The sequence below is a fragment of the Anopheles coluzzii genome, chromosome 2 (genome assembly GCF_943734685.1).
Source record: "Anopheles coluzzii chromosome 2, AcolN3, whole genome shotgun sequence".
NCBI lineage: Eukaryota > Metazoa > Arthropoda > Insecta > Diptera > Culicidae > Anopheles > Anopheles coluzzii.
In genome coordinates this window covers 23,527,108-23,546,835 of record NC_064670.1, presented here as the reverse complement: position 1 = coordinate 23,546,835, position 19,728 = coordinate 23,527,108, and the positions used below count along the sequence as shown (strand labels likewise).

The 19,728-nt window shown below is 47.5% G+C and overlaps 7 protein-coding genes across 9 annotated transcripts; 3 read left to right on the top strand and 4 right to left on the bottom strand.

The window, feature by feature from the left end:
* Positions 1–1,044: 1,044 nt before the first annotated feature.
* Positions 1,045–3,190, bottom strand: LOC120951665 (protein FAM177A1). Its single transcript, XM_040370478.2, has 2 exons — positions 2,798–3,190; positions 1,045–2,510 (listed from the first exon to the last, which is right to left on the bottom strand). Exons 1-2 carry the CDS (start codon positions 2,987–2,989, stop codon positions 2,193–2,195), a joined length of 510 nt encoding a protein of 169 aa, XP_040226412.2. The 5' UTR covers positions 2,990–3,190; the 3' UTR covers positions 1,045–2,192.
* A 2,540-nt stretch (positions 3,191–5,730) lies between these two features.
* On the bottom strand, positions 5,731–6,259 carry LOC120952070 (uncharacterized). The gene has a single exon (XM_040371184.2). It carries the CDS (start codon positions 6,124–6,126, stop codon positions 5,821–5,823), a length of 306 nt encoding a protein of 101 aa, XP_040227118.1. The 5' UTR covers positions 6,127–6,259; the 3' UTR covers positions 5,731–5,820.
* A 1,682-nt stretch (positions 6,260–7,941) lies between these two features.
* Positions 7,942–9,753, top strand: LOC120961635 (ribokinase). 2 transcript variants are annotated; one of them, XM_040385522.2, is made up of 5 exons: positions 7,942–8,180; positions 8,265–8,432; positions 8,539–9,087; positions 9,172–9,337; positions 9,431–9,753. In XM_040385522.2, the coding sequence occupies exons 2-5, from the start codon at positions 8,368–8,370 to the stop codon at positions 9,635–9,637; spliced, it is 987 nt and encodes a 328-aa protein (XP_040241456.2). In that variant the 5' UTR covers positions 7,942–8,180; positions 8,265–8,367; the 3' UTR covers positions 9,638–9,753. The 2 variants fall into 2 exon arrangements, with proteins under 2 accessions (XP_040241456.2, XP_049463954.1); XM_049607997.1 differs by having other exon boundaries at positions 7,942–8,432.
* Positions 9,668–14,653, bottom strand: LOC120961632 (uncharacterized). Of its 2 annotated transcripts, XR_005752718.2 has the most exons (4): positions 13,927–14,653; positions 13,237–13,774; positions 10,845–13,147; positions 9,668–10,225 (listed from the first exon to the last, which is right to left on the bottom strand). XR_005752718.2 is itself a non-coding variant. In XM_040385519.2 (3 exons), the coding sequence occupies exons 2-3, from the start codon at positions 13,712–13,714 to the stop codon at positions 11,013–11,015; spliced, it is 2,613 nt and encodes an 870-aa protein (XP_040241453.2). In that variant the 5' UTR covers positions 13,715–13,774; positions 13,927–14,653; the 3' UTR covers positions 10,730–11,012. The 2 variants fall into 2 exon arrangements, 1 of the variants encoding a protein (XP_040241453.2); XM_040385519.2 differs by lacking the exon at positions 9,668–10,225 and having other exon boundaries at positions 10,730–13,147.
* Positions 14,654–14,796: 143 nt separating this feature from the next.
* Positions 14,797–15,995, top strand: LOC120961634 (26S proteasome non-ATPase regulatory subunit 8). Its single transcript, XM_040385521.2, has 3 exons — positions 14,797–15,007; positions 15,111–15,286; positions 15,359–15,995. The coding sequence occupies exons 1-3, from the start codon at positions 14,909–14,911 to the stop codon at positions 15,870–15,872; spliced, it is 789 nt and encodes a 262-aa protein (XP_040241455.1). The 5' UTR covers positions 14,797–14,908; the 3' UTR covers positions 15,873–15,995.
* On the bottom strand, positions 15,976–19,549 carry LOC120961633 (DNA repair protein XRCC1). Its single transcript, XM_040385520.2, has 5 exons — positions 19,401–19,549; positions 17,953–19,329; positions 16,849–16,937; positions 16,292–16,771; positions 15,976–16,207 (listed from the first exon to the last, which is right to left on the bottom strand). Exons 1-5 carry the CDS (start codon positions 19,449–19,451, stop codon positions 16,048–16,050), a joined length of 2,157 nt encoding a protein of 718 aa, XP_040241454.2. The 5' UTR covers positions 19,452–19,549; the 3' UTR covers positions 15,976–16,047.
* On the top strand, positions 16,957–17,938 carry LOC120961636 (uncharacterized). Its single transcript, XM_040385524.2, has 2 exons — positions 16,957–17,115; positions 17,193–17,938. Exons 1-2 carry the CDS (start codon positions 17,001–17,003, stop codon positions 17,849–17,851), a joined length of 774 nt encoding a protein of 257 aa, XP_040241458.2. The 5' UTR covers positions 16,957–17,000; the 3' UTR covers positions 17,852–17,938.
* Positions 19,550–19,728: the final 179 nt, after the last annotated feature.

The window sequence follows — 19,728 nt, the reverse complement described above, 5'->3', positions numbered from 1 at the left end:
TTGTTCCCTGAAACAGAAACAACATATCGGCAAGCACGTGTTCTGTAAGTGTGTTTAAAATTCCACCAAAAACGAACTGCGCACTGAGGAAAACCTTCAGTTATTTTAAACCCGATGTTCGAAAAACGGTTTGAATTCCTTGTTCATCCCCTTTCAGAAATGAACACCGATGCGCACAAAAAATGGGCGTCGTTCGCGTTTGTGTTCGCCCCAGTCAGTGGGCGTGTTCGTCCTTTGATTCATTCGAAGTGTTCATTTCGAAATGAACTTGTTTCTTGCGAATGTCACCGGTGCGGAGGATGGATGAAAGGATTTTAAAAAATGTAAGCTAATACGTAGGACTGACTATGCTGCTATGGTAACAATAAGTCACAGAAAGCCAAGCTCACTTCACTAGTGGGTACAGGCAGGCCTTGAACGACAACGGTTGTTGTGCCAATGAAGAAGAAGAAGAAGAAGCGAATAAGTAGGTTTATTATTTAATTGAAAACATACGAGAAATGACGCGTTATTCCTTTTTGACGAATATTATTGAAGTATATTATTTAAAGAGATTTTTTGTATAATATAAAATTCCAATTGGAATGATTCTACACATATGAAAAGCAATAAGATTGGTTTTCTATCAAAATAAAATCCCAAAAACAACATCAATATTTTTCTAATGCCTTATTTATGGACGTTTTTTATATGTCTACTTTTTATAGTAAACCTACTAACTTACCTAAATTACCAAACGAAAAGAACAATCCTTGCTCAATACAATCCGAACAGTTGAACCGCAAATAAGCATACTTTTTTTGGCTCAAGGTTGACTTCTATTCTGGCAGAACGACATTTACACATTTATGGCTAGAGCAACTTCCCAACTGTTGCATTAAACGTCTGTTTCAAATGTTTCAATTTTTCGCGCATGTGTACGATGCGGCAGATCTTCACGCTCGATGCTTTGTAAAGGCGAGTAGACCGTCAGTTACAATTTAAAATTTAAACTTATTCCATCCTATTTGCATTTCTTTCCAAAGAAGCCGCTTCGTCAGTTAGTTAAGGTTATCCTGATTTATTTCTCTACTGTATTCGATGTGATGTTTGTACACAATGCCAAAATAGTAATCCTTTTCGTTTATAAGTAAGACTAGGTGAATTTAAATATTTTATAAATGACAAATCCTGCTACACTCAAGTGTTGCGTTCCGAAACCGTAATTACATCGTCATAGCAGTGTAATTATTGGTCCAACCCCACAACATACGCAAGAGATCTTTTATGCAATCAATTTAATTTCTTACCTTACGCGTCCCTTTTAAATATTTCGTTCTTTAAAGCATTAAAACATCCTATTACTTAAGTACACTGCCCTCAAATGCATGTTTCCCTCCGTACATCCGATTTGTGCCTTCGTTGCCTTGTGATTACTCAATCGTTTTTAAATCATTAAACTTACGTTTTCGTTTTCTTAACAGGGTTTCACACTTTATCTCAAGACCGCGGGACCCCTTCCCGAATCTGTCTTAGCCAAAGCCAAGACTGCGGTATGATGCTTGAAAACGTTGACGATACCTGAAAACGTTGATGATACCTGAATTCATCGGATGCAATGCTGAATCTGCGGCACATTTCTCGAACACACTGCTCCGCGCCGAGGACATGCGGTCGAATATTTTTTTACACGGATAACCTTTGTGTACATCAGTGTATGAGAAACATCCAATTATCCTTTTCGTGTTTTTATCAAAAAAGACAATTTAATAAAATGAGTGAATGCATATTTCTGCAACTAAAATATTTACATGTGTTAAGAAAGTAATTTGAATTGTTTAAATTATCTTTTTTGATAAAAACACGAAAAAAATAATTGGCTGTTTTCAGTACACTGATGTACACAAAGGTTATCCGTGTAAAAAAATATTCGACCGCATGTCCTCGGCGCGGAACAGTGTGTTCGAGAAAGGTGCCGCAGATTCAGCATTGCATCCGATGAATTCAGGTATCATCAACGTTTTCAAGCATCATACCGCAATCTTGGTTTTGGCTAAGGCAGATTCGGGAAGGGGTCCCGCGGTCTTGAGATAAAGTGTGAAACCCTGTAATACATACATTCACACCACTCGCCGTTATTGCACCGAGTGTTATTGCTCTCGGGAAAGTACCGCCACGAGTATCGGTATCAATATGTGTGTCAAAGAAAAGCTTCAAAACTTTTGAATTTCATTCTCCACACTAACTTCACTCCTGTCGTTGTTTGCATTTGCCGCTGAAGGTTGCTCCTGTGGCACGCTGTGGTTCGAGTTCTGGGGTCGATTTTGTTCCACGAACGATTGAATGGCACGATCTTCGGCCTGCTGCTCCGCCTGCATTCGTTTAAATTCCTCAATCTCGTAGCTGTACTTGGGGGTCGTAATGCCCAGAAACGAGGCAAGCCCTTCGCCGACGTAATCGCATCCCGCCAGCACGGTATTGCCCAGTATGCACGTTTTGTACCGCATCCACTCGCTCCAGTTCAGCTGGGACTAAAACAGAATAAAACAGACGTTAATTAATAACTAAAATTAGAACACATCGACTTGCAATAGCAAATGTAAACTATTCACAGCATGAATCACTCTCCCCTACCAGGCCAACGCAAGCCACACACCCAGGTACGCAGTGACAGCGATGTCAAGGTCTACCATGGATAAACAACGGTTGCTAAGAAGAAAAGAGAGACCTGTCCGAAAAAGGCGCTTCCCGTCCGACTACCATTTACGGTGGGGCAAAAGTAGCACCGAAGCTGCCATTGCCACATGCACGGGCTTACCTCATCCACTGGCGCGGGTTCCGCACGGTCCACCTGGTCCTCCTCGTCGTCGCTGTACTCTTCCAGTGTGCCATCGCTAAAATGCAATACCTTTTTCGGCGCCCGCACACGCACCTCAACGTCCTTCTCGTTTTGAATGAAGCCTTCCGATGCTTCGGCTTTGGTTTTGAGCGGAATTTCCACTTTCGTCATCTTTGTGCCGGTGGTTAGTGTTAGCTGCTGCTGTTAAAGTTCGTTGGTTATTTTTCACCTGTTTTGGAAGAAATACCGAGCACAGCGCGCAGAGAAATTACGTTTTTATGCTACGCAATTTTCACTTTGTTCGTTTGTTGTCACAACAAAATAATGTAGAAGAGCAGCGACACACACACACTCGATTATCCGTGGCTAGTGATGGGCGTTTCGTACCGCACCAACGGCTCCGGACTATCGGTTCAGTAGAGACGGCATTGCATTAGCGCGTGGCCACGGAGGTGAAAAAATGTTGAAAAAAATTTAAACTTTGTCAAAATTGCTTGTCAACTGCACAAAAGAGCTTTTCCCGTGGCCACACCAAAAATATACACAAGAACGACAAAAAGCTCCAACATCTGAATATCATCGATATTTTGTTTAAGAAGTACTAAATAGGTGCATAAATCAATTAGAATCATGCATTTTAGCATTATTATCATGGCAATGGGTCACAACTGCGCCAAATAGCTGTTTGTTTACGCGGTAAAAGATTTTAAAAGTACAGTAGAACGTCGATTATCCGGGGGCGGATTAACCGGCGGGCGGCTTAACCGTGCGCATAAATGTGACAGCTGTTCAAACGTACGGCGAACATTTGCATAGTCAAGTGGGCAACCAGTTTTTTGTGCAACTCTGTACCCAAGCGCCACAGATTAACCTTGAACGACTGGAAAATTGAATATCCATAGAAAAAAAATGAAAGCTCCACAGCTTCATTGGTTTGATCAATAGATGGCGTATTAAAACTAATCATTATATTGCTATCCTTTTCTTGCAATGTGTTTCGACAAGTTTCATCTTATCATGACCTATATAGCCTTCTAACTTTCTGAGCAAAAATCTATATGTTGCGATAGCAACGGGTAGGTTGGTACGATTCAAAAGTTTAACAAATATTTCATTTGCAACGGCTAAGTTTGGATAGAAATTCGAAGCTATTGTAACTTATCGTATGAGAACGAGATCGCTGGCCTAAATAAACATACAATTGGAACGGCCCGTTTCTTGAGTTCATCGATAAGCATAAGCCACTCGACCAACGCGTAGGGTAATAAAAATATTTAGATTTGGTGCACCCCGTAGGAGGACAGAAATGCATGAAGAACGACCGGAGAAAAAAGAAAACATAAAGATTATAAACAAATTGTTGCATGCATTGCAAAAAAAGGGCCACGGTCAAGTGTTTGTAGGATCAATCTAGAAGGCGTAGACTTGAAGTATAAACAAATTGCTGCATGCATTGACAAAAAGGGCCACGGTACCAAGGTGTGTTTATTAAGGAGGTGAATTGTTAGCGCGTTTTCCGGGCGCCATCATTGAGTATTGTTATGTCAAATCGCATACAATTTTCTATACCCCCCTCCAGCCCTCCCCGATTTTAATACCAGAGCCCCCAGTATTGTTATGTCAAGTCGTGAAATGTCAATTTGCTCTGAAGCAATTCACCTCCTAATATCCATACACCTTGCACGGTACTTTCACACACTGGCACCAATACAATTAAACGACGTGTACGGACACGTTCAACACCATAAAAAATGTTAGCATATAAGAACCAATTTTGTCAAATAAAGAGCAGATCTAAGTTAGAAACGGAACGGAAAACGTCTCGATTTTCTTTGAACGTCTTGGCCTTTCCTAGGTTTTTTTCTTTAGGTCTCATCCGGGTCCCTCTGCCCCCATCCGAAAAGTTATTGAATGAATTGTGCCACTTTCGAAGCATAGGTTCCCACGAACCGCGAACACTAGCCGAAGGTTTAATGTACAATTTATTTTGGTAACTCCTTTCGGGCAGAAACCCATCTTTATATAAATTTGTTTTCGGTTGAATCTCAGGACATTGAAGGCCTTTCCTTCGCGTGGCCTGGCCCGAGTTCCGCCGACAACACTATATAAATAGTCGTGTGGTCAGATACGTGGGTATCAACACCAACGACCATTACTCAAATCTCACTTGTTTCAGTGCTGGTGGTTTCCGTTGGAGTTTAGTATTTAAACAATCGTATCGCCGTTCTAGTTCTAGCGATGCATAACTTCAATGCGAAACCATACAACAGTACAGAGGAAATGAGAAAGCTCTCCTCCAAGCGATGAAGCTCAACTGGTTGGGGTATCCCACCAACAGAGAGCGCCACCAGCTTTTTTGCTATTTTTAGAATGCATGAGTCGTTTGCGGTCTGCTAAACGAAGTCTTTCTATATTCCGTTTAGGTAGAGAACTTGAGTCGTTTAGAAGCCGTTTAGTGGTCGTTTAGTGGATTTGTGGCACTTGGGTAGTGTTTAGTGGTATTTTCGAAATCCATGTTTGCCCGTGAAAAGTTGCCAAACCTATAGTTATTGAATAAAATAATATTCTACAAACGATTAATCGATTAATTCAAAGTGAATTAATCATAACACTAGTGAATTTTATAATTTTTATATGAATTTGACATTTCTTGGACCATTATCCGTGCAAATCGATTAACCGGCAACCGTCCGGTCCCGAGCTGCCCGGATAATCGACGTTCTACTGTAACATCTTCCAAACAAAATAGTTAAACTGCTGAATTGTCTTTCAAAAATTTCAAACCATCTCTTCAACCCGAAAAAGAGCAGGCTTTTGCTACTCGGTCTATTGAAGCTTGCTGCAACACCGAATTCCTTTCTTTTCTTTCCACAGCAATCTACGCAGAAGTAAGCTTGCACCAACCCACGGTCTTCGGTACGGGATCACATCCTCCAACTAATGACTTTATTTAACGGACTTCCGCTGCCGCTTATTTACAGTTCACAGAAGCCACCCGGTGTTCAGTTCTTGGCCGAGGGCTGCGGGATGCGGAACTTGGACATTTCAATCTCAGCCTCAAAGTAGCTCGTCTGGTTGTAGCTAAAGTATTCCGGCACCTTGTACGTTCCGGTCCGTTCCGCTCCCGGGCCAACTGGGCCATCCTTCTTCGCAACACACCGCGAGCTTAGCCCAGGAACATCGGCTGGCGCTGCTGCCGGAGCGGCTGGCCCCTTGGGACCGGCGGAGGACGACGATGGGGCACTGTAAGCGCGGGCGGCCACCAGCTTAACGAGAATGTCGTTTTTCAGCCAAATTTGTCGGATCATCTCGGGGCAGGGCTTTATTTTCACGATTAATGCGAGTCGTGCGACGAACCAGCTGCGACGGCAGAAATGAAATCAAAACATTGATTATCCAATCCAGAGCGACGTTCGTTGACGGATGATCCACCGCACCAGAACCGGGTTGGCCAGCGGACATGGTCATAGACATTCGTGTGACATTTTGCCGAAGGGATATCAGGAAAAAGTTCCCTATTTCGAAGGAGCATAAATCATTTATTTTGAAGCAATTGTGTTCCTGCTAAATAAAAAATCGGTAAGTGTTTACCTTTTCCGAGCATCGATTCGCTATAGGAGAACTGTAGCGAAATTTACACATTTTCCATAGCAACCGAGAAAGTACCGAGGACTCGTTGGTTATTTTGAAACATTCTCGATACAATACAGCTTGTCCTCGAAATACGCTATTAATGCGCAGAAACGAATAATACGCGAAAAAACCGCGCTTGAATAACTTTGCGATTTTCTATCAAAATTATGTTATTTTCATGCAATTTTGTTTGCAGTGAGTAGTTAAGATCACTATATTAATCAACTGTCGGACTTTGAGGTAAAAAAAAATCAGATGGTTTTTGTTATAATTTTTCCCAAGTTCCCAAGCAGGTAAAGATGTGCAATCCAAATACGCAAAGCGTTTTAAAAATCAGGTTATTGAGTAAAGGTCAATCGATCGGAACCAATGTAAAATGCGTGAAATATTGTTTCAAAAGAAATCAATAATTTACTTAATTACTTGCTTGCTTACTTACTAATTAACTGTCGCAAGCGTTAAACTTTTTTAAAAATAATTTTAAACTTGAAAGTAAATTTATTTTTTTATTTTTTTTTTATAGATGATTGATGCGTTAAATCAGTACATTTTGCTGAAAAAGAAAACTGTGCCTATCAGACCCACGTATTTTGAGGGGAAATCCTATATTGAACAATATTTTGCCGTTTGTTGATCGTCCTTCGTGAGTTGCAATATGTGTTAAAACAAACTAATTTTTAACGATTTATTTTAAAATAATAAACAGATTTTATATCATGTTTATTCAAAATTTATTCCACTTATTAGAAGCAGTTTTCAAAAGAAAATTAATTTATAATTTACATACCACTTTTTCCCCCTCACACAATCATTGTAAACTATTTTTTATGAGAAATGATAAACAGATTACAATCATTAATTTATAATAAACTCTCGATTAGGATACCTTTTTCGCAAATTTTATAAAGTATCAAAGTCACTGTAATTTTATGAATGACGATTAGAGAATTCATTTTAAAGTCAGCCGTTTAAAAAATATAAATTCTCCCTTTTTAGAAATTTAGATACAATTATTTTATATTTAATTAATACATTATTAACTGCAATCATTTATTCATTGAAAAATCATTTCTTTTTTTCCCAGCTCTTTTCGATTGGAAACAATTAACGATCTGGTATAAGCGAAATGATTTAAAAAATGAATTAATTAATACTAAGTATTAAATTGAATAGAAAGCTCCATTTTTGAAAAGTGAGCCTAGCTGCGTTTCTTCAAAAAAAAAAAAACTCCTCTGCACTTCTAATGTAATTCACATGAGCGTTAGCATACCAGCTTGTTTAATCTTGAGTGCAGTCACAATTAAAAATAGAAAATACAACACATACCAAGAAGGAAAGGACATTACGAACCAACACAAACACATTCCTCACGCTGGAAGTCGATAAACATTATTTTAAAAAGCAAAGAAAACAGGATGCACAGACAGCTGGCCAATGTAAACTGTTTACACCCTTGCTCTTAACCTCGTGGTAGGCATGGTGACGACGATGATGGTGGCGCTGATGACGATGATGATGGTTGTCCATAATGTCGTCGTACGTCGCGTATTGTGTGGATTATTCGAGTCGGGTTAATTTTGTGAATTCGCCATCGCCTCAAAACGTCCCCCAGCCGCGTTTGTTGAGTGAAATTGTGCGGTGCAGCGTTCGGTGCGCGTAAAGCGAATAGCGCAACAAACAAATTCGAATCCGACCATGTGGTGCTGAGAGAAAAACATCCATCCAGTTGGTGCGTAAAACGTGTGCGTGTGTGTGTGTGTGCATGTGTGTTATTTCGTTTGATGACGGGTTTCAGTGAACCTCTCCTTATCAGCTGTTGCGCTGCAGTGAAGGATAAGCAGATAACAAGGTGTAGAGAGGCATTTACATTTACACAGTTTACACAATTCTCACAACCTCAGCAAAGGTGAACCAAAATGTCCTCCGATGGAGACGATTTCGATGTGCTCGTCTTTGGATCGTGCATAGTGGATTTTATAAGGTTGGCCAGTTTTTCTTTGTTGCTGTGTGCGTTCCTCACCACGACCAGTGTGTGTGTGTGAAGTTTAACGATCCTGTTCTGTTGTTGCTCCTTCCAACCCATCCAGCTACGTGCCGCGTTTGCCCAAGGTCGGCGAAACCCTCCATGGCACCCGGTTTGCGACGGGCAATGGTGGCAAGGGCGCGAACCAGTGTGTGGCCGCCGCCCGGCTCGGCAGCCGTACCGCTTTCTTCGGCAAGCTGGGTGACGATCCGTGGGGTGCGGCCTACCGCACTGCCCTGGCCGCGGAAGGTGTCAACGTGGAGCAGGTCGATCTGCTGCCCGGCGAAAGCACCGGTATCGCACAGATCAACGTAGCCGACAATGGGGACAATCAGATCGTCATCGTGACCGGTGCGAACAAACGTCTCGCCCCGGTGGATGCGTTCCGCCGGCCGGAACTTTTCGTGCGGGCGCGCGTGCTGGTGTGCCAGCTGGAGACACCGATCGATGGGACGATCGCTGCCATGCAATCGTTCCGGGGCATCTCGATCCTGAATGCGGCCCCGGCGGACACGAATCTGCCCCGTGTGATACTATCCCTCCCGAGCATATTCTGCGTGAACGAAACGGAAGCCGCACTAATAGCGGGCATGCCGAGTGTTGCCGACGTTCAGTAATGTCTTCGTTCTTGAATGGAGTGACTGCCCCCGCTCACCACACGACAGCTGCTAACGCAAACGCTGCCATTCCTTTGCAGACAGGCGAAAGTGGCCACCCGCAAGCTGCAGACCATGGGATGCAAAACGGTCATCGTAACGCTGGGCGAAAAGGGAGCCGTCTTTGCGCGAGCACTGGACGATAATGGCGACGGACAAGTGTACCACGTGAAGCCGCTGAAGGTGGACAAGGTCGTGGATACAACGGTAAGTGGCCTGGCGCGATACGGCGCCGCCCTGGCTGTCCGCAATCTCGTATGCATGCTTTGTTCTTTCTTTCCCTTATCATCGAATCTGCAGGGTGCTGGTGATGCATTTATCGGTGCACTGGCGCATTGCCTAGCGAACTATCCCGATGCAAAGTTGGGCAATTGTATTGCGGCCGCCAATCGGGTGGCCGCATGGTCCGTACAGATCCCCGGCACACAGAGCAGCTTTCCGCGGGCGGATGAGATAGAGCTGCCGGCCGATTTGGCCACCCTGCAGGACCAGTGGGGCTGTGTTTGAGTCATACCCACCATACCCACCCGGAGAGCGTGGTTTTCATTACTTTTTGTGTCTCTTTATTTGGGATCGATTTTTGTCAGCTAACAAGAGTTGAAATAAAGTTTTGTTTAAAATTAGTCCGTACAGCCACGAATCCTTTTCCTTCCAATTACATCTATACGCAAAGGGCACGTGCGCGCCTCGTGCGTGTTAGTTCACTGTTTGTGTATGTGTAGTTTTGTAGCTAAAAAAAAAATAAGAAACTAAACTTTCCATTCAAACGCAGAATCTTGCTGTCGTTCCTTTACACGTCGCACCAGAAGAGGGGCTTATTATACTTATCGAGCGATATTGCATGCGTGTATCATCCCCTCCCCGTAATATATACCAACTATAGTACCGCACTCTCTACCTTAACCGATACGGGCCACAAGTTCGACCATGTACGAACGATTTCTTCGCACAGTGTTTTTTACGGGTTTTGTTTGTTAATGTTGAGTTGAAAACAGGCACAGCTTGTAACACATTTCTCGCTAGCGCACGGATCGAACACGAAAATGGGGCGCAAACAGTTTGAATTTCTGTTGGTCCGCAGGTGTGCAAAGCGATCTGTAAAAAGAAAAGAAAAAAGCATGATTTAAAAATTTGCATTTAAATTTAGATAAAATGTTTCCAATAATTTGCTACCTTTGGGACAATGTGTGTCCTAAGTACCAAGGTTTATAGAGCGAGCGAAGGTAATTGGACCAACATTTTAATCTGATTTTTATGAATCAATGATGACAGTCAGGGTTTATGCATTATCATGTGTGCTCATAAATTTTCAAACAATCTGACCAAGGTTACTACATTGGATTAAAAGCGGACCGTCGCGCGGCAACAATTTGAACGTGTGCCGGGTCCTAGTTTTTTCCCCCCGCCTTGAATTCGTGAATTCAAAATTTAACTTAAAAAACAACTCATATTGTTTGTGTTACTGGCGCGAGTTCGAATTTTAAAATGGTCAGCGGAAGATTGTTTATTTAAAATTAATGTTTTGAGCGATTTTGCGTAAAGCGCCGATTTTCGAATGCTCAGATTCACAATCCGCAATGGCACTACTACAACACCTCATTATCTGTACAGCCCATTATTTTAAAAACAAAGACATGCGTGTTTGTACTGGTAGTGCTTTGCTTTTCATGGAAAATAAAAGCACTACACACCTCCTTCTGTGCGGGATATTTACCTTGAACATTTGTACAAAGCATAACAAATGAAACAACAGTTCGTTGTTCTTCTTCTAGATCCAAGCGCGACGTTGCGGGTAGTGCATTTGCGCAGGAAAAGCCCGAACGAGCGAGAGAGAGAGAATGTCGCCCGTGCCATTCCCGCCGAGTGATCCCGCGGCCCTTATTTACATTATTACGGGATCTTTGCTAACGGCGACGCGCCTGGTACCGCCGGAAGCATCCCGCATCTGTAGACGCGAGGGCGGCTGCAGCTGGATGCAGCTGTGCTTCAGATCGACATGGTCCACGATCTGCAGCAGCGTTTCGATATCCTCGATCGTGTCTATCCGGCTCGGGGCCGCCATCAGCTTGCAGCTCTGCCCGTTCACGTTCAGCGAGTACGTGTCGCCGCGGAAGGTGACCGTCCGGTCGAACTGCACGTTAAACTTGCCGGGCGAGGCCGCCTTCCGGCGGAACATGATCTTGCTCGGCTCGTAGTTCGCCTTGTCCTCCTCGCTGATCGTCACGTCCTGTATCTTGCCAGCGAAGAGGAGATCGCCCTCGCCCGCAGGCACTTTGCGCTTTTCCAGCAGCGTGCGGAACGACCAGGCGCTCGATGGCATCACGATATCGGCCGCCGAATTGCCGAGGCTAATCATGTTCATTGCCATCTGGGGCGGTTTCATCGTCGAGTCGAACGAACGAATGTGCAGCACGTTCCACGTTTCGTACAGCGTGACGCGCTTCTTCTTCACCTCCTGCGGCGAAGAACGCACGCTACCACTGCCACTATTACTAATGTCCCGCACGACGCCGGTGGCGGAGCGGGCCACATTCGCCGGCGTTTTCTGCCCGAACGGTGCCGCCGGCGACCGCTTCGAGGGAGAGTTTTCGTTCGAAGAGGACACCAGCTTCACGTTGTTGTCCGGATCGGTGAGATCGATCGAGTAGTGATTGTCGCCCGAACCGCCCGCCTGCTTCGACCGGGGACGATTGTCGCCCAGCTTCATGGTCGCGTTCAGTATTCGGGGCGGCTGCAGCGACCGTCTCGTCGTGGCAGCAGCGCCACCGCCCGCCGCCTTGCCTCCCGCACTGCCCGGCGTGATGCGCTTTGTGGCGTAGCCGTAGTTTTCGTCCTGCTTCGCATTGCCCGCTGGCCGGGAACGGCCTCGCACCGCACCGACCGTAACCAGCCGGGTGTCCTTGTCGGCGCTCACGATGTTCTTCTGCAGCACGTCCTCGAAGTCAACGACATCGTTCTCGCTGAGCTCATTCGTCGCCGGGCGGGCCCGCTGCTTTCCTCCCTTCAGCTCGCCCTTGGCCGGCATGTCGCGGATGTGCCGGCGCACTTTCTGCAGGTGCTCGAGCGAGATTGGCCGCTTGCGCTCGAGGATGGACGCCACCAGCTGGTTGTTCGTCTTGCCGTCCTCCTGCTTGCGGTCCGCCTGCGCCTCTTCCTGCTCGGACATGTCCTCCGAATCGAATGCTGCCTCCTCGTCCAACCTTCGCCGCAGGTCGCCGGAGCTTTTCGAGCGCATCTTTATAATATCGCTCACGTTCACGATCGTTATCGTCGGCGATGGTTTTGTTAGTTTCGTTTCGGGCAATGATCGATTGGCCATCGGAGGGGCACCACCACCACCACCATCACCGGTGCCAGTTTTCTCCGTCTTTACCAACTGGCCCGGCGTGAAGGTACCCTTCGGCGGACGGCCCCGTTCCCGGGCCAGGGTTTGGAATGAGGTGGACGATCGGTTGGGCTTCTTATCTTCCAGCTCGTAGTTATCTTCCGATTCGCCCTCCTGCGACGATTGGTTTGACCCGTGCACACTCTTCAGCCCGTACGAGCGGCGCAACATTTTCGATTGCTGCGATTCCTGCGGCTTCGGCTCTTCGTCCAACTCCGCCGCCTTGCGCTTCAGAACCGGGGTGGCGGCGGTCGGGGAGGTTTTCATGCCCGGCAGCAGCACCTTGCCGCCAAAGGGCGAAACCTGTTTGACGGGGTGCTTGCGGGGACGCCCCACCGAACGCTTGGCCGGCGCTTCCTCGCTCATCTTCGCGTCGGAGTCGTTCATGTAATCTTCCTCCTCATCGTCGTACTCGTCCTCCTCAGTCGTGGCATCTATTTTGCTATCCATCGAACCACCCTTGGCAATGGCACTGCCTCTACGATCCATCATCCTCACGGGCAGCTGCTTCTTCGGTGCAGCCGAATTCAGCACCTTCTGCGTGCGATTCACGAGCTCCCCGCTGTTGCCGCGTGACCGCAGCGAGTGTCGATCCACATCCATGTCGTCCATTTCGTCCTGATCGGCGGAATCTGTTGCAACGGAAGCGTGACGGGGGAATAAATCAGTGTGAAATGAGCGTAAAAAACATCTTCAACACGGAAACCGAAACAACACGTACCTGTGTCCACCGAGTCTATGGTCAGGTTCAGCTTGCGCCTTCCATCCAGCTGCTGCGAGCCCATGTGGCGGGATTTGCTAATGCTAATTGTCCTGTAGTCCAGCTTTTTCAGCACCTCCTTGCGAAGGTTTTTCACCGGTTCGGTGCGCGGCGCCTCCACATTCTTTTGCTTCGGCGGACGGCCCCTGCGCCTCGGTTGCCCGTCCGTCTGCGGAGTGGAACTTACGACCGAGCGCCGCACAACAAGTCCCGAATCTTCCGGATCATCGTTCTCCTCGTAATCGACAATGTACTCCTCCTCGGCGCTCATCTCGTTCTCGTCCACGGTGTTCCTGCCTGTCGGAACGAGCATTTCGTCGTTCATGTACTTTGGATTGGGCTTTATCGTGCGGCGCGATCTGCCCGCGGTTAGCGTCTCGGGCAGCTCTCTCATCCTCATCACCGGCTCCTCATCGTGCCTCTTTTTGATTCTCGGCATTTTCGTGACGCGTTGCCTGCCTGCCTTGCCTGCCAAACAATCGACGAGCACGACCACTGGCTGGAAACGAGGGTGAAAGCGGCCAAACGTCAAGAGCCTAATTAAAACAACATTCCATCACAGCCACTGCCGCTCGCTAGGGACATCAAGGCAACCCGACAACAGACGGCAACCTAATTAAAACTACTTGACACACACACACACACACATACCTGGTACTTTTTGTTGGTTAAAATTTCCTTCCTAGTCAGTAACGCCCCTGGCCGCTGGCTCGGCACGCCACCCCTTCGTCGAGGTTGGGCTTTCTGGCGAGGGGGAATTGTTTTGTTTATCTTCTTCTCAGCAGTAGCGGACCGTCTACGGGTGACGGCGTACTGCGAGCCCGTTTTGACGCCGCTAGAGGTCGCTGACGGCGGTATTGTGAAAATGATATTCTCACCCTGTTCCGAAATATTATCAATCAAGCTGGGTTCCCGCGCGAATGGGCGCCCCTTGTTACGTTTGCAGCTACGCCGACCAAACCCCTCCCTACACCCGGCACGAAAAGGGCAAATGCTACCGGGACCGTCGCCAAACAGTCAGCAGCAAAGTGAAGGAAGCAAAATTTAATCGTTTTTCACCGTCGACCCATATCGCCAGGGCCAAATTGGGACGAAATCAAGCGCTGTGTGTGTCCGATGTGCCCTTTGCCGATGCCACCCGCCACACTCTTTGTTGTGCTGTGTGTGTACCGCTACTGAGGTCACGCTTTTTTTCCGGCAACTATTTTTCACCCACCAGCGTACAGGCAAAACGAACAGCACGACGCATCACGCACAAAACCAACGCTTCGAAATTTGCAAAAGTTGACACTTTTTCTTGTTCGAGCTTCTTCGCGACGTTGCGTGTGTCCAACAAGGTATAGACATCGGAAAGTGACGCTGTCAAGCTTTGTGACGCCGTAGCTGCCCCGTCCAAAATGGCGGAATGGGCAAAAATTCCCGAACGGGGTGCGTTTACAGCGCACGGTTCGGTGCTTCACGCGGCGGTGGGCGCTTGCTGTCAACTTTGACACCCGATGACAGACACAAAATTTCGACCAATCATTCTCGCGGACCGAGAGGAATCCCACGAAACGCGACAAGAAGGAAAAGCGTTCACAATTTCGTCCTGCTACTGCAACAAACGTCCCCGTCGTCGCGCAAACGAACAACAATGGAAAGCACGGTCGCACTGTACAAGCAGCTGAAGACGGAGTGGACCAAATCTCCGATCAATCTGAAACTATGTGGCACAATTCTGGACAAACTAAAGGTAAGTGTCGCGGGAATGTAAGGCGGTGGGAAAGAGACCCCTTCATGCTCTGCTTTTTACGATTGTTTATGAATGTGCAATGTGTGTGCGTTGGCTGTTTCAGGTGGCTCTGGCTGGCATGTCGTACATTCCGACCGGAAATGCACAGGCCAACCAGCAGGAGCTGCTGATCGCACGCGACATCCTCGAGATCGGTGTGGAGTACAGCATCGCCACCAAAAACATCCCGGCCTTCGAGCGTTACATCCTGCAGCTGAAATGGTTCTACTACGACTACAAGTAACTATCCATCTGGGGGAAAATCCCATCCGTTTATTCATATCACTTACCGTAAACTCAACCTGTTTCCAGCACACTGATCGGTGAGTCCAAGAATAAGTACCAGCTGCTGGGATTGAACTTGCTGTTTCTGCTGTCCCAGAACCGGGTGGCCGAGTTTCACACCGAGTTGGAGCTGCTGCCCGCCGATATCATCCAGACGAACGCATTCATCCGGCACCCGCTCGCGCTGGAGCAGTATCTGATGGAGGGACGGTACAACAAAATCTTCCAGGCGAAGGGTAACGTGCCGGCGGAAAGCTACAACTTCTTCATCGACATCCTGCTGCAGACGGTGCGGAACGAGATCGGTGCCTGTCTGGAAAGCTCGTACGAGCGCATCTCGCTCCAGGAGGCGGCCAAGCGGCTGAACCTGAAGTCCAAGGAGGAGGTGAAGCAGTTCGGCGAGAAGAAGGCCTGGAAGCTGAGCCCGGACGGGTTCTACCATTTCGTGAACGAGCTGGCCAAACCGAAGGAACCGATACCGTCGCAGGAGCTGGCCGAGCAGGCGATCATGTATGCGCGCGAGCTGGAAATGATCGTTTAAGGGCGCCTTTTCTGGTGGCCCGGTGTGCTAACGTACGTTCGATATAGAGGCAACATACACACTCAACGCTATTATTTCGATTCAGTGTCTTTTTCGATCGGAATAAATACTACAACATATGTATTTCTCGTCCCATTGATGGTCATGTTACACAGCGCCCGGGAGAGCGGGGTCACTAAACAATGCGATATCGATTTACCGGTATCAGGCATTCCATGTCGTTGCACTCGTACACCCAAAGCGGTTTCACCAGCTCAGCCCGGCTGGACGACGGTAAGGTATGCTTGCTGCGAGCAATCACATAATCCGCCCTGGTCATCTCGGTGCAAACGCTTCTGTAAATGAGCAGAGGGCGGCAAAACAATCCTTGGATTATGCTAACATCATTACTGTGTACGCGAGCATTTCGATTCACTTACCCCCGGAACGTCTGTATGTACCGTTCGAGCTTAATATTATCCACGGCCGGCAGCTCGGGATGCAGGTAAAACTTTTTCCCCTTGAAGAAATCCAACCCACCGTCCACTGTACCACTGTCCTCGTTTGCCCGATCGCCTTCCTCTTCCGTACTCTTCTCGTACACCTTCTGTGCAGATTGGCCATAGATAGCGTCCTCATCCGTGTCACTCAACTCGTGCAGCATTACGGCCTCCTCCTGTACGGTGTCCACTACGGTGACGTCGTCGGACTGGTTTTCCTCCACCTTGTCCGCCGGTTTGTTCGCAATATCTACAATTTCAGCTTCCGAATCGGATGCATTTGCTTCCGCCGTATCCAGGGCGAACTTGCGCCAGGAAAGCCGTTTCCGGTTGGTGTAACATTTTTTGATCCAGTCTTGCTTTACGATTTTTCCCTTCCCGTGCACCTGGTTGTACTTTGGAGTGTTTTTGTACGCACAGCTAAAAGTAAAAAAAGAAAATCATTTTAACGGGTGCTGATTGGTTGATTGAATGGTTGGTTTTAATACTGTTCTTACATCAGATGGGTACAGGACGCATCCCAATCAGGCTTGTACTTAGCTCCCATCGCCAGCGCTTGGTTACGAATGTCGGCACGATCGGGATTCTGTGAAGGAAAGTGATCGAAGCAACCATTGAACAACAGGTGATGTACGGGCAGTGCAAGTAAATGGATCGTTCGACCAAGATGGGAGACGCTGCAGAACACTCGAAAGATATACCCAAAAAGTATTATCGTTACTTTTTGAAAGGTCTGGCATACTATACTTGCCACATGAACAGAGGTAATACACGTGCAAGAAATAGCTTTTCTTTACGATTTTTAAATTTGCACGTTTTTGCCGGTTTTTCTCGTTTCCAGCATGTACCTTGGCTGACCTGCAGGCATACGTGTTTCTGAAGAGCTTGCAGCAACTGTCCGAAGCCGACCTGACCTACCTCTCGAACGAGGTGATGGAGCAGCTCGTTGCCTGCGAAATAGCGGAAGACTACAACGGATACTATCGCCTGAACGAATGGTTACGATTCGCCAACGGTGGTAGTTCTTCCTCATCGGGACAAACGAAACCATTGGACCGTGCGATCGATACTCAGCTCAGCAGCGGTTCGGGGCTGAAAAGGATAGTAAATTTCTCCAACACCGTCACAATGTGGCCCACCGATACGGTGGACGGGGCGGCGATGGCCAGTCCATTGCCGCAACTGGAGGAATTCGTTCCCCTATGCCTGGATGATGGCGAAAAAGCCCCCGAAGGCCCCGGTAGTGCATCCGAAAGCGATAGTGATGAAGAAAAATCCACGGAAACCACCGTAAACGATCCTACTAAAAAGGATCAGCCAGCTCCGGAAAAGGAACAACACAGCGATACGGACGATTCCAGTACGGCGAAAGAAAGTGACGATGGTTCCGATGGGGATGCGGATTCGAAAACAATCCCCCACAAACCCATCAAACAGGAACCGGAGGGAGAATCCAATCCAGATCCGGACAGTGGAGATGAAAAGCCGAAGGCGGAATGAACAACTAATGATGTGGAAATATCAAAATTTGGCCAAATTTGTGGAAAACGTAATCCAACGAAAGAATTAACATTTTGTAAACGAAAGCATGTCCCACTTACCTGTATGCCACTTATAACCAGAACCACATTTTCCAGCAGCTTGCCAAACGGTTTGTACTGTACCGGTTTCCTCTGTACCTCCGTTTCACTGTCCTCCACGGGGCCGTTTGATAGTCTCGGTTTTTTCAAATTAGGTGAGGCGTCCCCATGGTTGTTGTCCGGGCTTTTCGACGGAGAGGACAATCGCTTCGCAGGCGGCACCTTTTGCTTCTCGATGGACAGCGGTGGACGGGATTGGTCCAGTGGTTTAACCGGTGTGTTTTTCTTCTGCTCAGAATGTACATGATTTGTTAGTGGTTTTCTAGCCTCCGGGGTTGTTGCAGTGAAGCTTTTCCTTTCGTCATTTCGCTTCGGTTCGCCATTCGTCGACCCGGCGAGGTTTAGGAATTCTTTAAACTTGGAAGAAGACGTATCGTGCAGTTTGGATGGTTTCTTCGATTCGGCCTTCGGTGTGAGGGCCGATTCACGTCTTCGCCCCTCGCTACGGGCATGCGATGCGGCCACACTTTCATTCACCTTCTTCATCGGCTTATCATCCTCTGCGTCGTACAGCACGGATACATCGTTACGGTTAACCTTCACGCTGGTGTGGACTATCTTCACGTCCTCCTCTTCATCGCTCGCCGCGAACGTTTGTGGTTTTGGTTTTGCTTGCGCCACACTGCGTACACTCCCGGGTGTGGGAATGTTCTTTTGCAGTACCTTCGGTGTGTTGCTGGCATCGCGCATCAAGGCACTGACGGATGGGCCCGCAGTGGTTGAGCTGATCGTTGCCGCCGTTTTGTTCTTCCAGCGGGCAAACACGCTCGAGCTTCCGGCATCGTCCGAATCCGGCGACTCTTCGCGCAGCTTAAACCGACCCAAGTTTAACCCGCCCAACGGCTTGTCTTTGGACTTGTCCGCTTCCTGCCGGATCTGCTGCTGGAATTTTTCCACAACCAGACTCTTCTTCTCCTTTTTGTCCACCCCGCCGCCGGTGGCCGTGGTATGTAGCGCGACAAACGTAAGACCATACTTGACGCGCGAGTTGAACGGTTGGGTGCAGATGATCTTCACCAAATCCCACTTCTCGCCTGCCACCGACGGTATGAGGGCGGAAGAGCCGAAACACTGCACCCCGTTCGTGCCGGTCGAGTTGCGGCTGTCCACCGGGTTCATGAACTTGGTGGCAAGCAGAATTTCCGTGAAGGCCGGATTGCTTGGACCGCTCCGGGCAACCAGCACCTCGATCAGGGCGGAATGTTCGTTCCCGATGTCAATGCCGGTGATGTGGGCCGGTTCCTCGAGCCGTAGCACCACGAAGGCTTTCGGTTCGCCCGCTGCTCGACACTTCCATTTCTTGTTGCCGGGCTTCAGAAGATTCGAGGCGGGATAGTTCTGCAAGTGGCGGGGAACGAATTCCATCAGTTCGGGAGGGTTTAGTATGGCCTGGTGGGCCGTTTACTTACCGGATCTTCTGAGCTAAACGATTCAATGGCTTTAAAACTCACGGAAGGCATTTGAACCGTGCGTGCTGGTCCTGTAAATACGCGAATAGCGCTTGCGGCGAGTCATGCCCAGTGTCGCGCGTAATTTTGACATTCGCGTAAACAAACGGACGGCGGACTATGGGATTCACAGCCTACGTGGACAGAATTATGGTAGCATATTTTGAAATATTAATTAAAATCAGGTTTCAGTTATAAAACTTGTATCATTTTAAGAACAACATTATCAAATTAGAAATATTCAATTTTCTTGAAATTTTGCAATTTAAACTGATCGATCATTCATTCT

Coding starts and splice junctions, on each gene's coding strand:
- LOC120961632 (XM_040385519.2), bottom strand. CDS start 13,714: ATGCCGAGAATCAAAAAGAGGCACGATGAGGAGCCGGTGATGAGGATG. Junction 13,148..13,236: donor CATAGACTCGGTGGACACAG/GTACGTGTTGTT, acceptor CCGTTGCAACAG/ATTCCGCCGATCAGGACGAA.
- LOC120961634 (XM_040385521.2), top strand. CDS start 14,909: ATGGAAAGCACGGTCGCACTGTACAAGCAGCTGAAGACGGAGTGGACC. Junction 15,008..15,110: donor CAATTCTGGACAAACTAAAG/GTAAGTGTCGCG, acceptor TGGCTGTTTCAG/GTGGCTCTGGCTGGCATGTC. Junction 15,287..15,358: donor TGGTTCTACTACGACTACAA/GTAACTATCCAT, acceptor ACCTGTTTCCAG/CACACTGATCGGTGAGTCCA.
- LOC120961633 (XM_040385520.2), bottom strand. CDS start 19,451: ATGCCTTCCGTGAGTTTTAAAGCCATTGAATCGTTTAGCTCAGAAGAT. Junction 16,938..17,952: donor TGGTTATAAGTGGCATACAG/GTAAGTGGGACA, acceptor TTTCCTTCACAG/AATCCCGATCGTGCCGACAT. Junction 16,208..16,291: donor TACATACAGACGTTCCGGGG/GTAAGTGAATCG, acceptor GCTCATTTACAG/AAGCGTTTGCACCGAGATGA.
- LOC120951665 (XM_040370478.2), bottom strand. CDS start 2,989: ATGACGAAAGTGGAAATTCCGCTCAAAACCAAAGCCGAAGCATCGGAA. Junction 2,511..2,797: donor AACCCGCGCCAGTGGATGAG/GTAAGCCCGTGC, acceptor ATTCTGTTTTAG/TCCCAGCTGAACTGGAGCGA.
- LOC120952070 (XM_040371184.2), bottom strand. CDS start 6,126: ATGATCCGACAAATTTGGCTGAAAAACGACATTCTCGTTAAGCTGGTG.
- LOC120961636 (XM_040385524.2), top strand. CDS start 17,001: ATGGATCGTTCGACCAAGATGGGAGACGCTGCAGAACACTCGAAAGAT. Junction 17,116..17,192: donor TACTTGCCACATGAACAGAG/GTAATACACGTG, acceptor TCTCGTTTCCAG/CATGTACCTTGGCTGACCTG.
- LOC120961635 (XM_040385522.2), top strand. CDS start 8,368: ATGTCCTCCGATGGAGACGATTTCGATGTGCTCGTCTTTGGATCGTGC. Junction 8,433..8,538: donor TGCATAGTGGATTTTATAAG/GTTGGCCAGTTT, acceptor CAACCCATCCAG/CTACGTGCCGCGTTTGCCCA. Junction 9,338..9,430: donor ACAAGGTCGTGGATACAACG/GTAAGTGGCCTG, acceptor TCGAATCTGCAG/GGTGCTGGTGATGCATTTAT.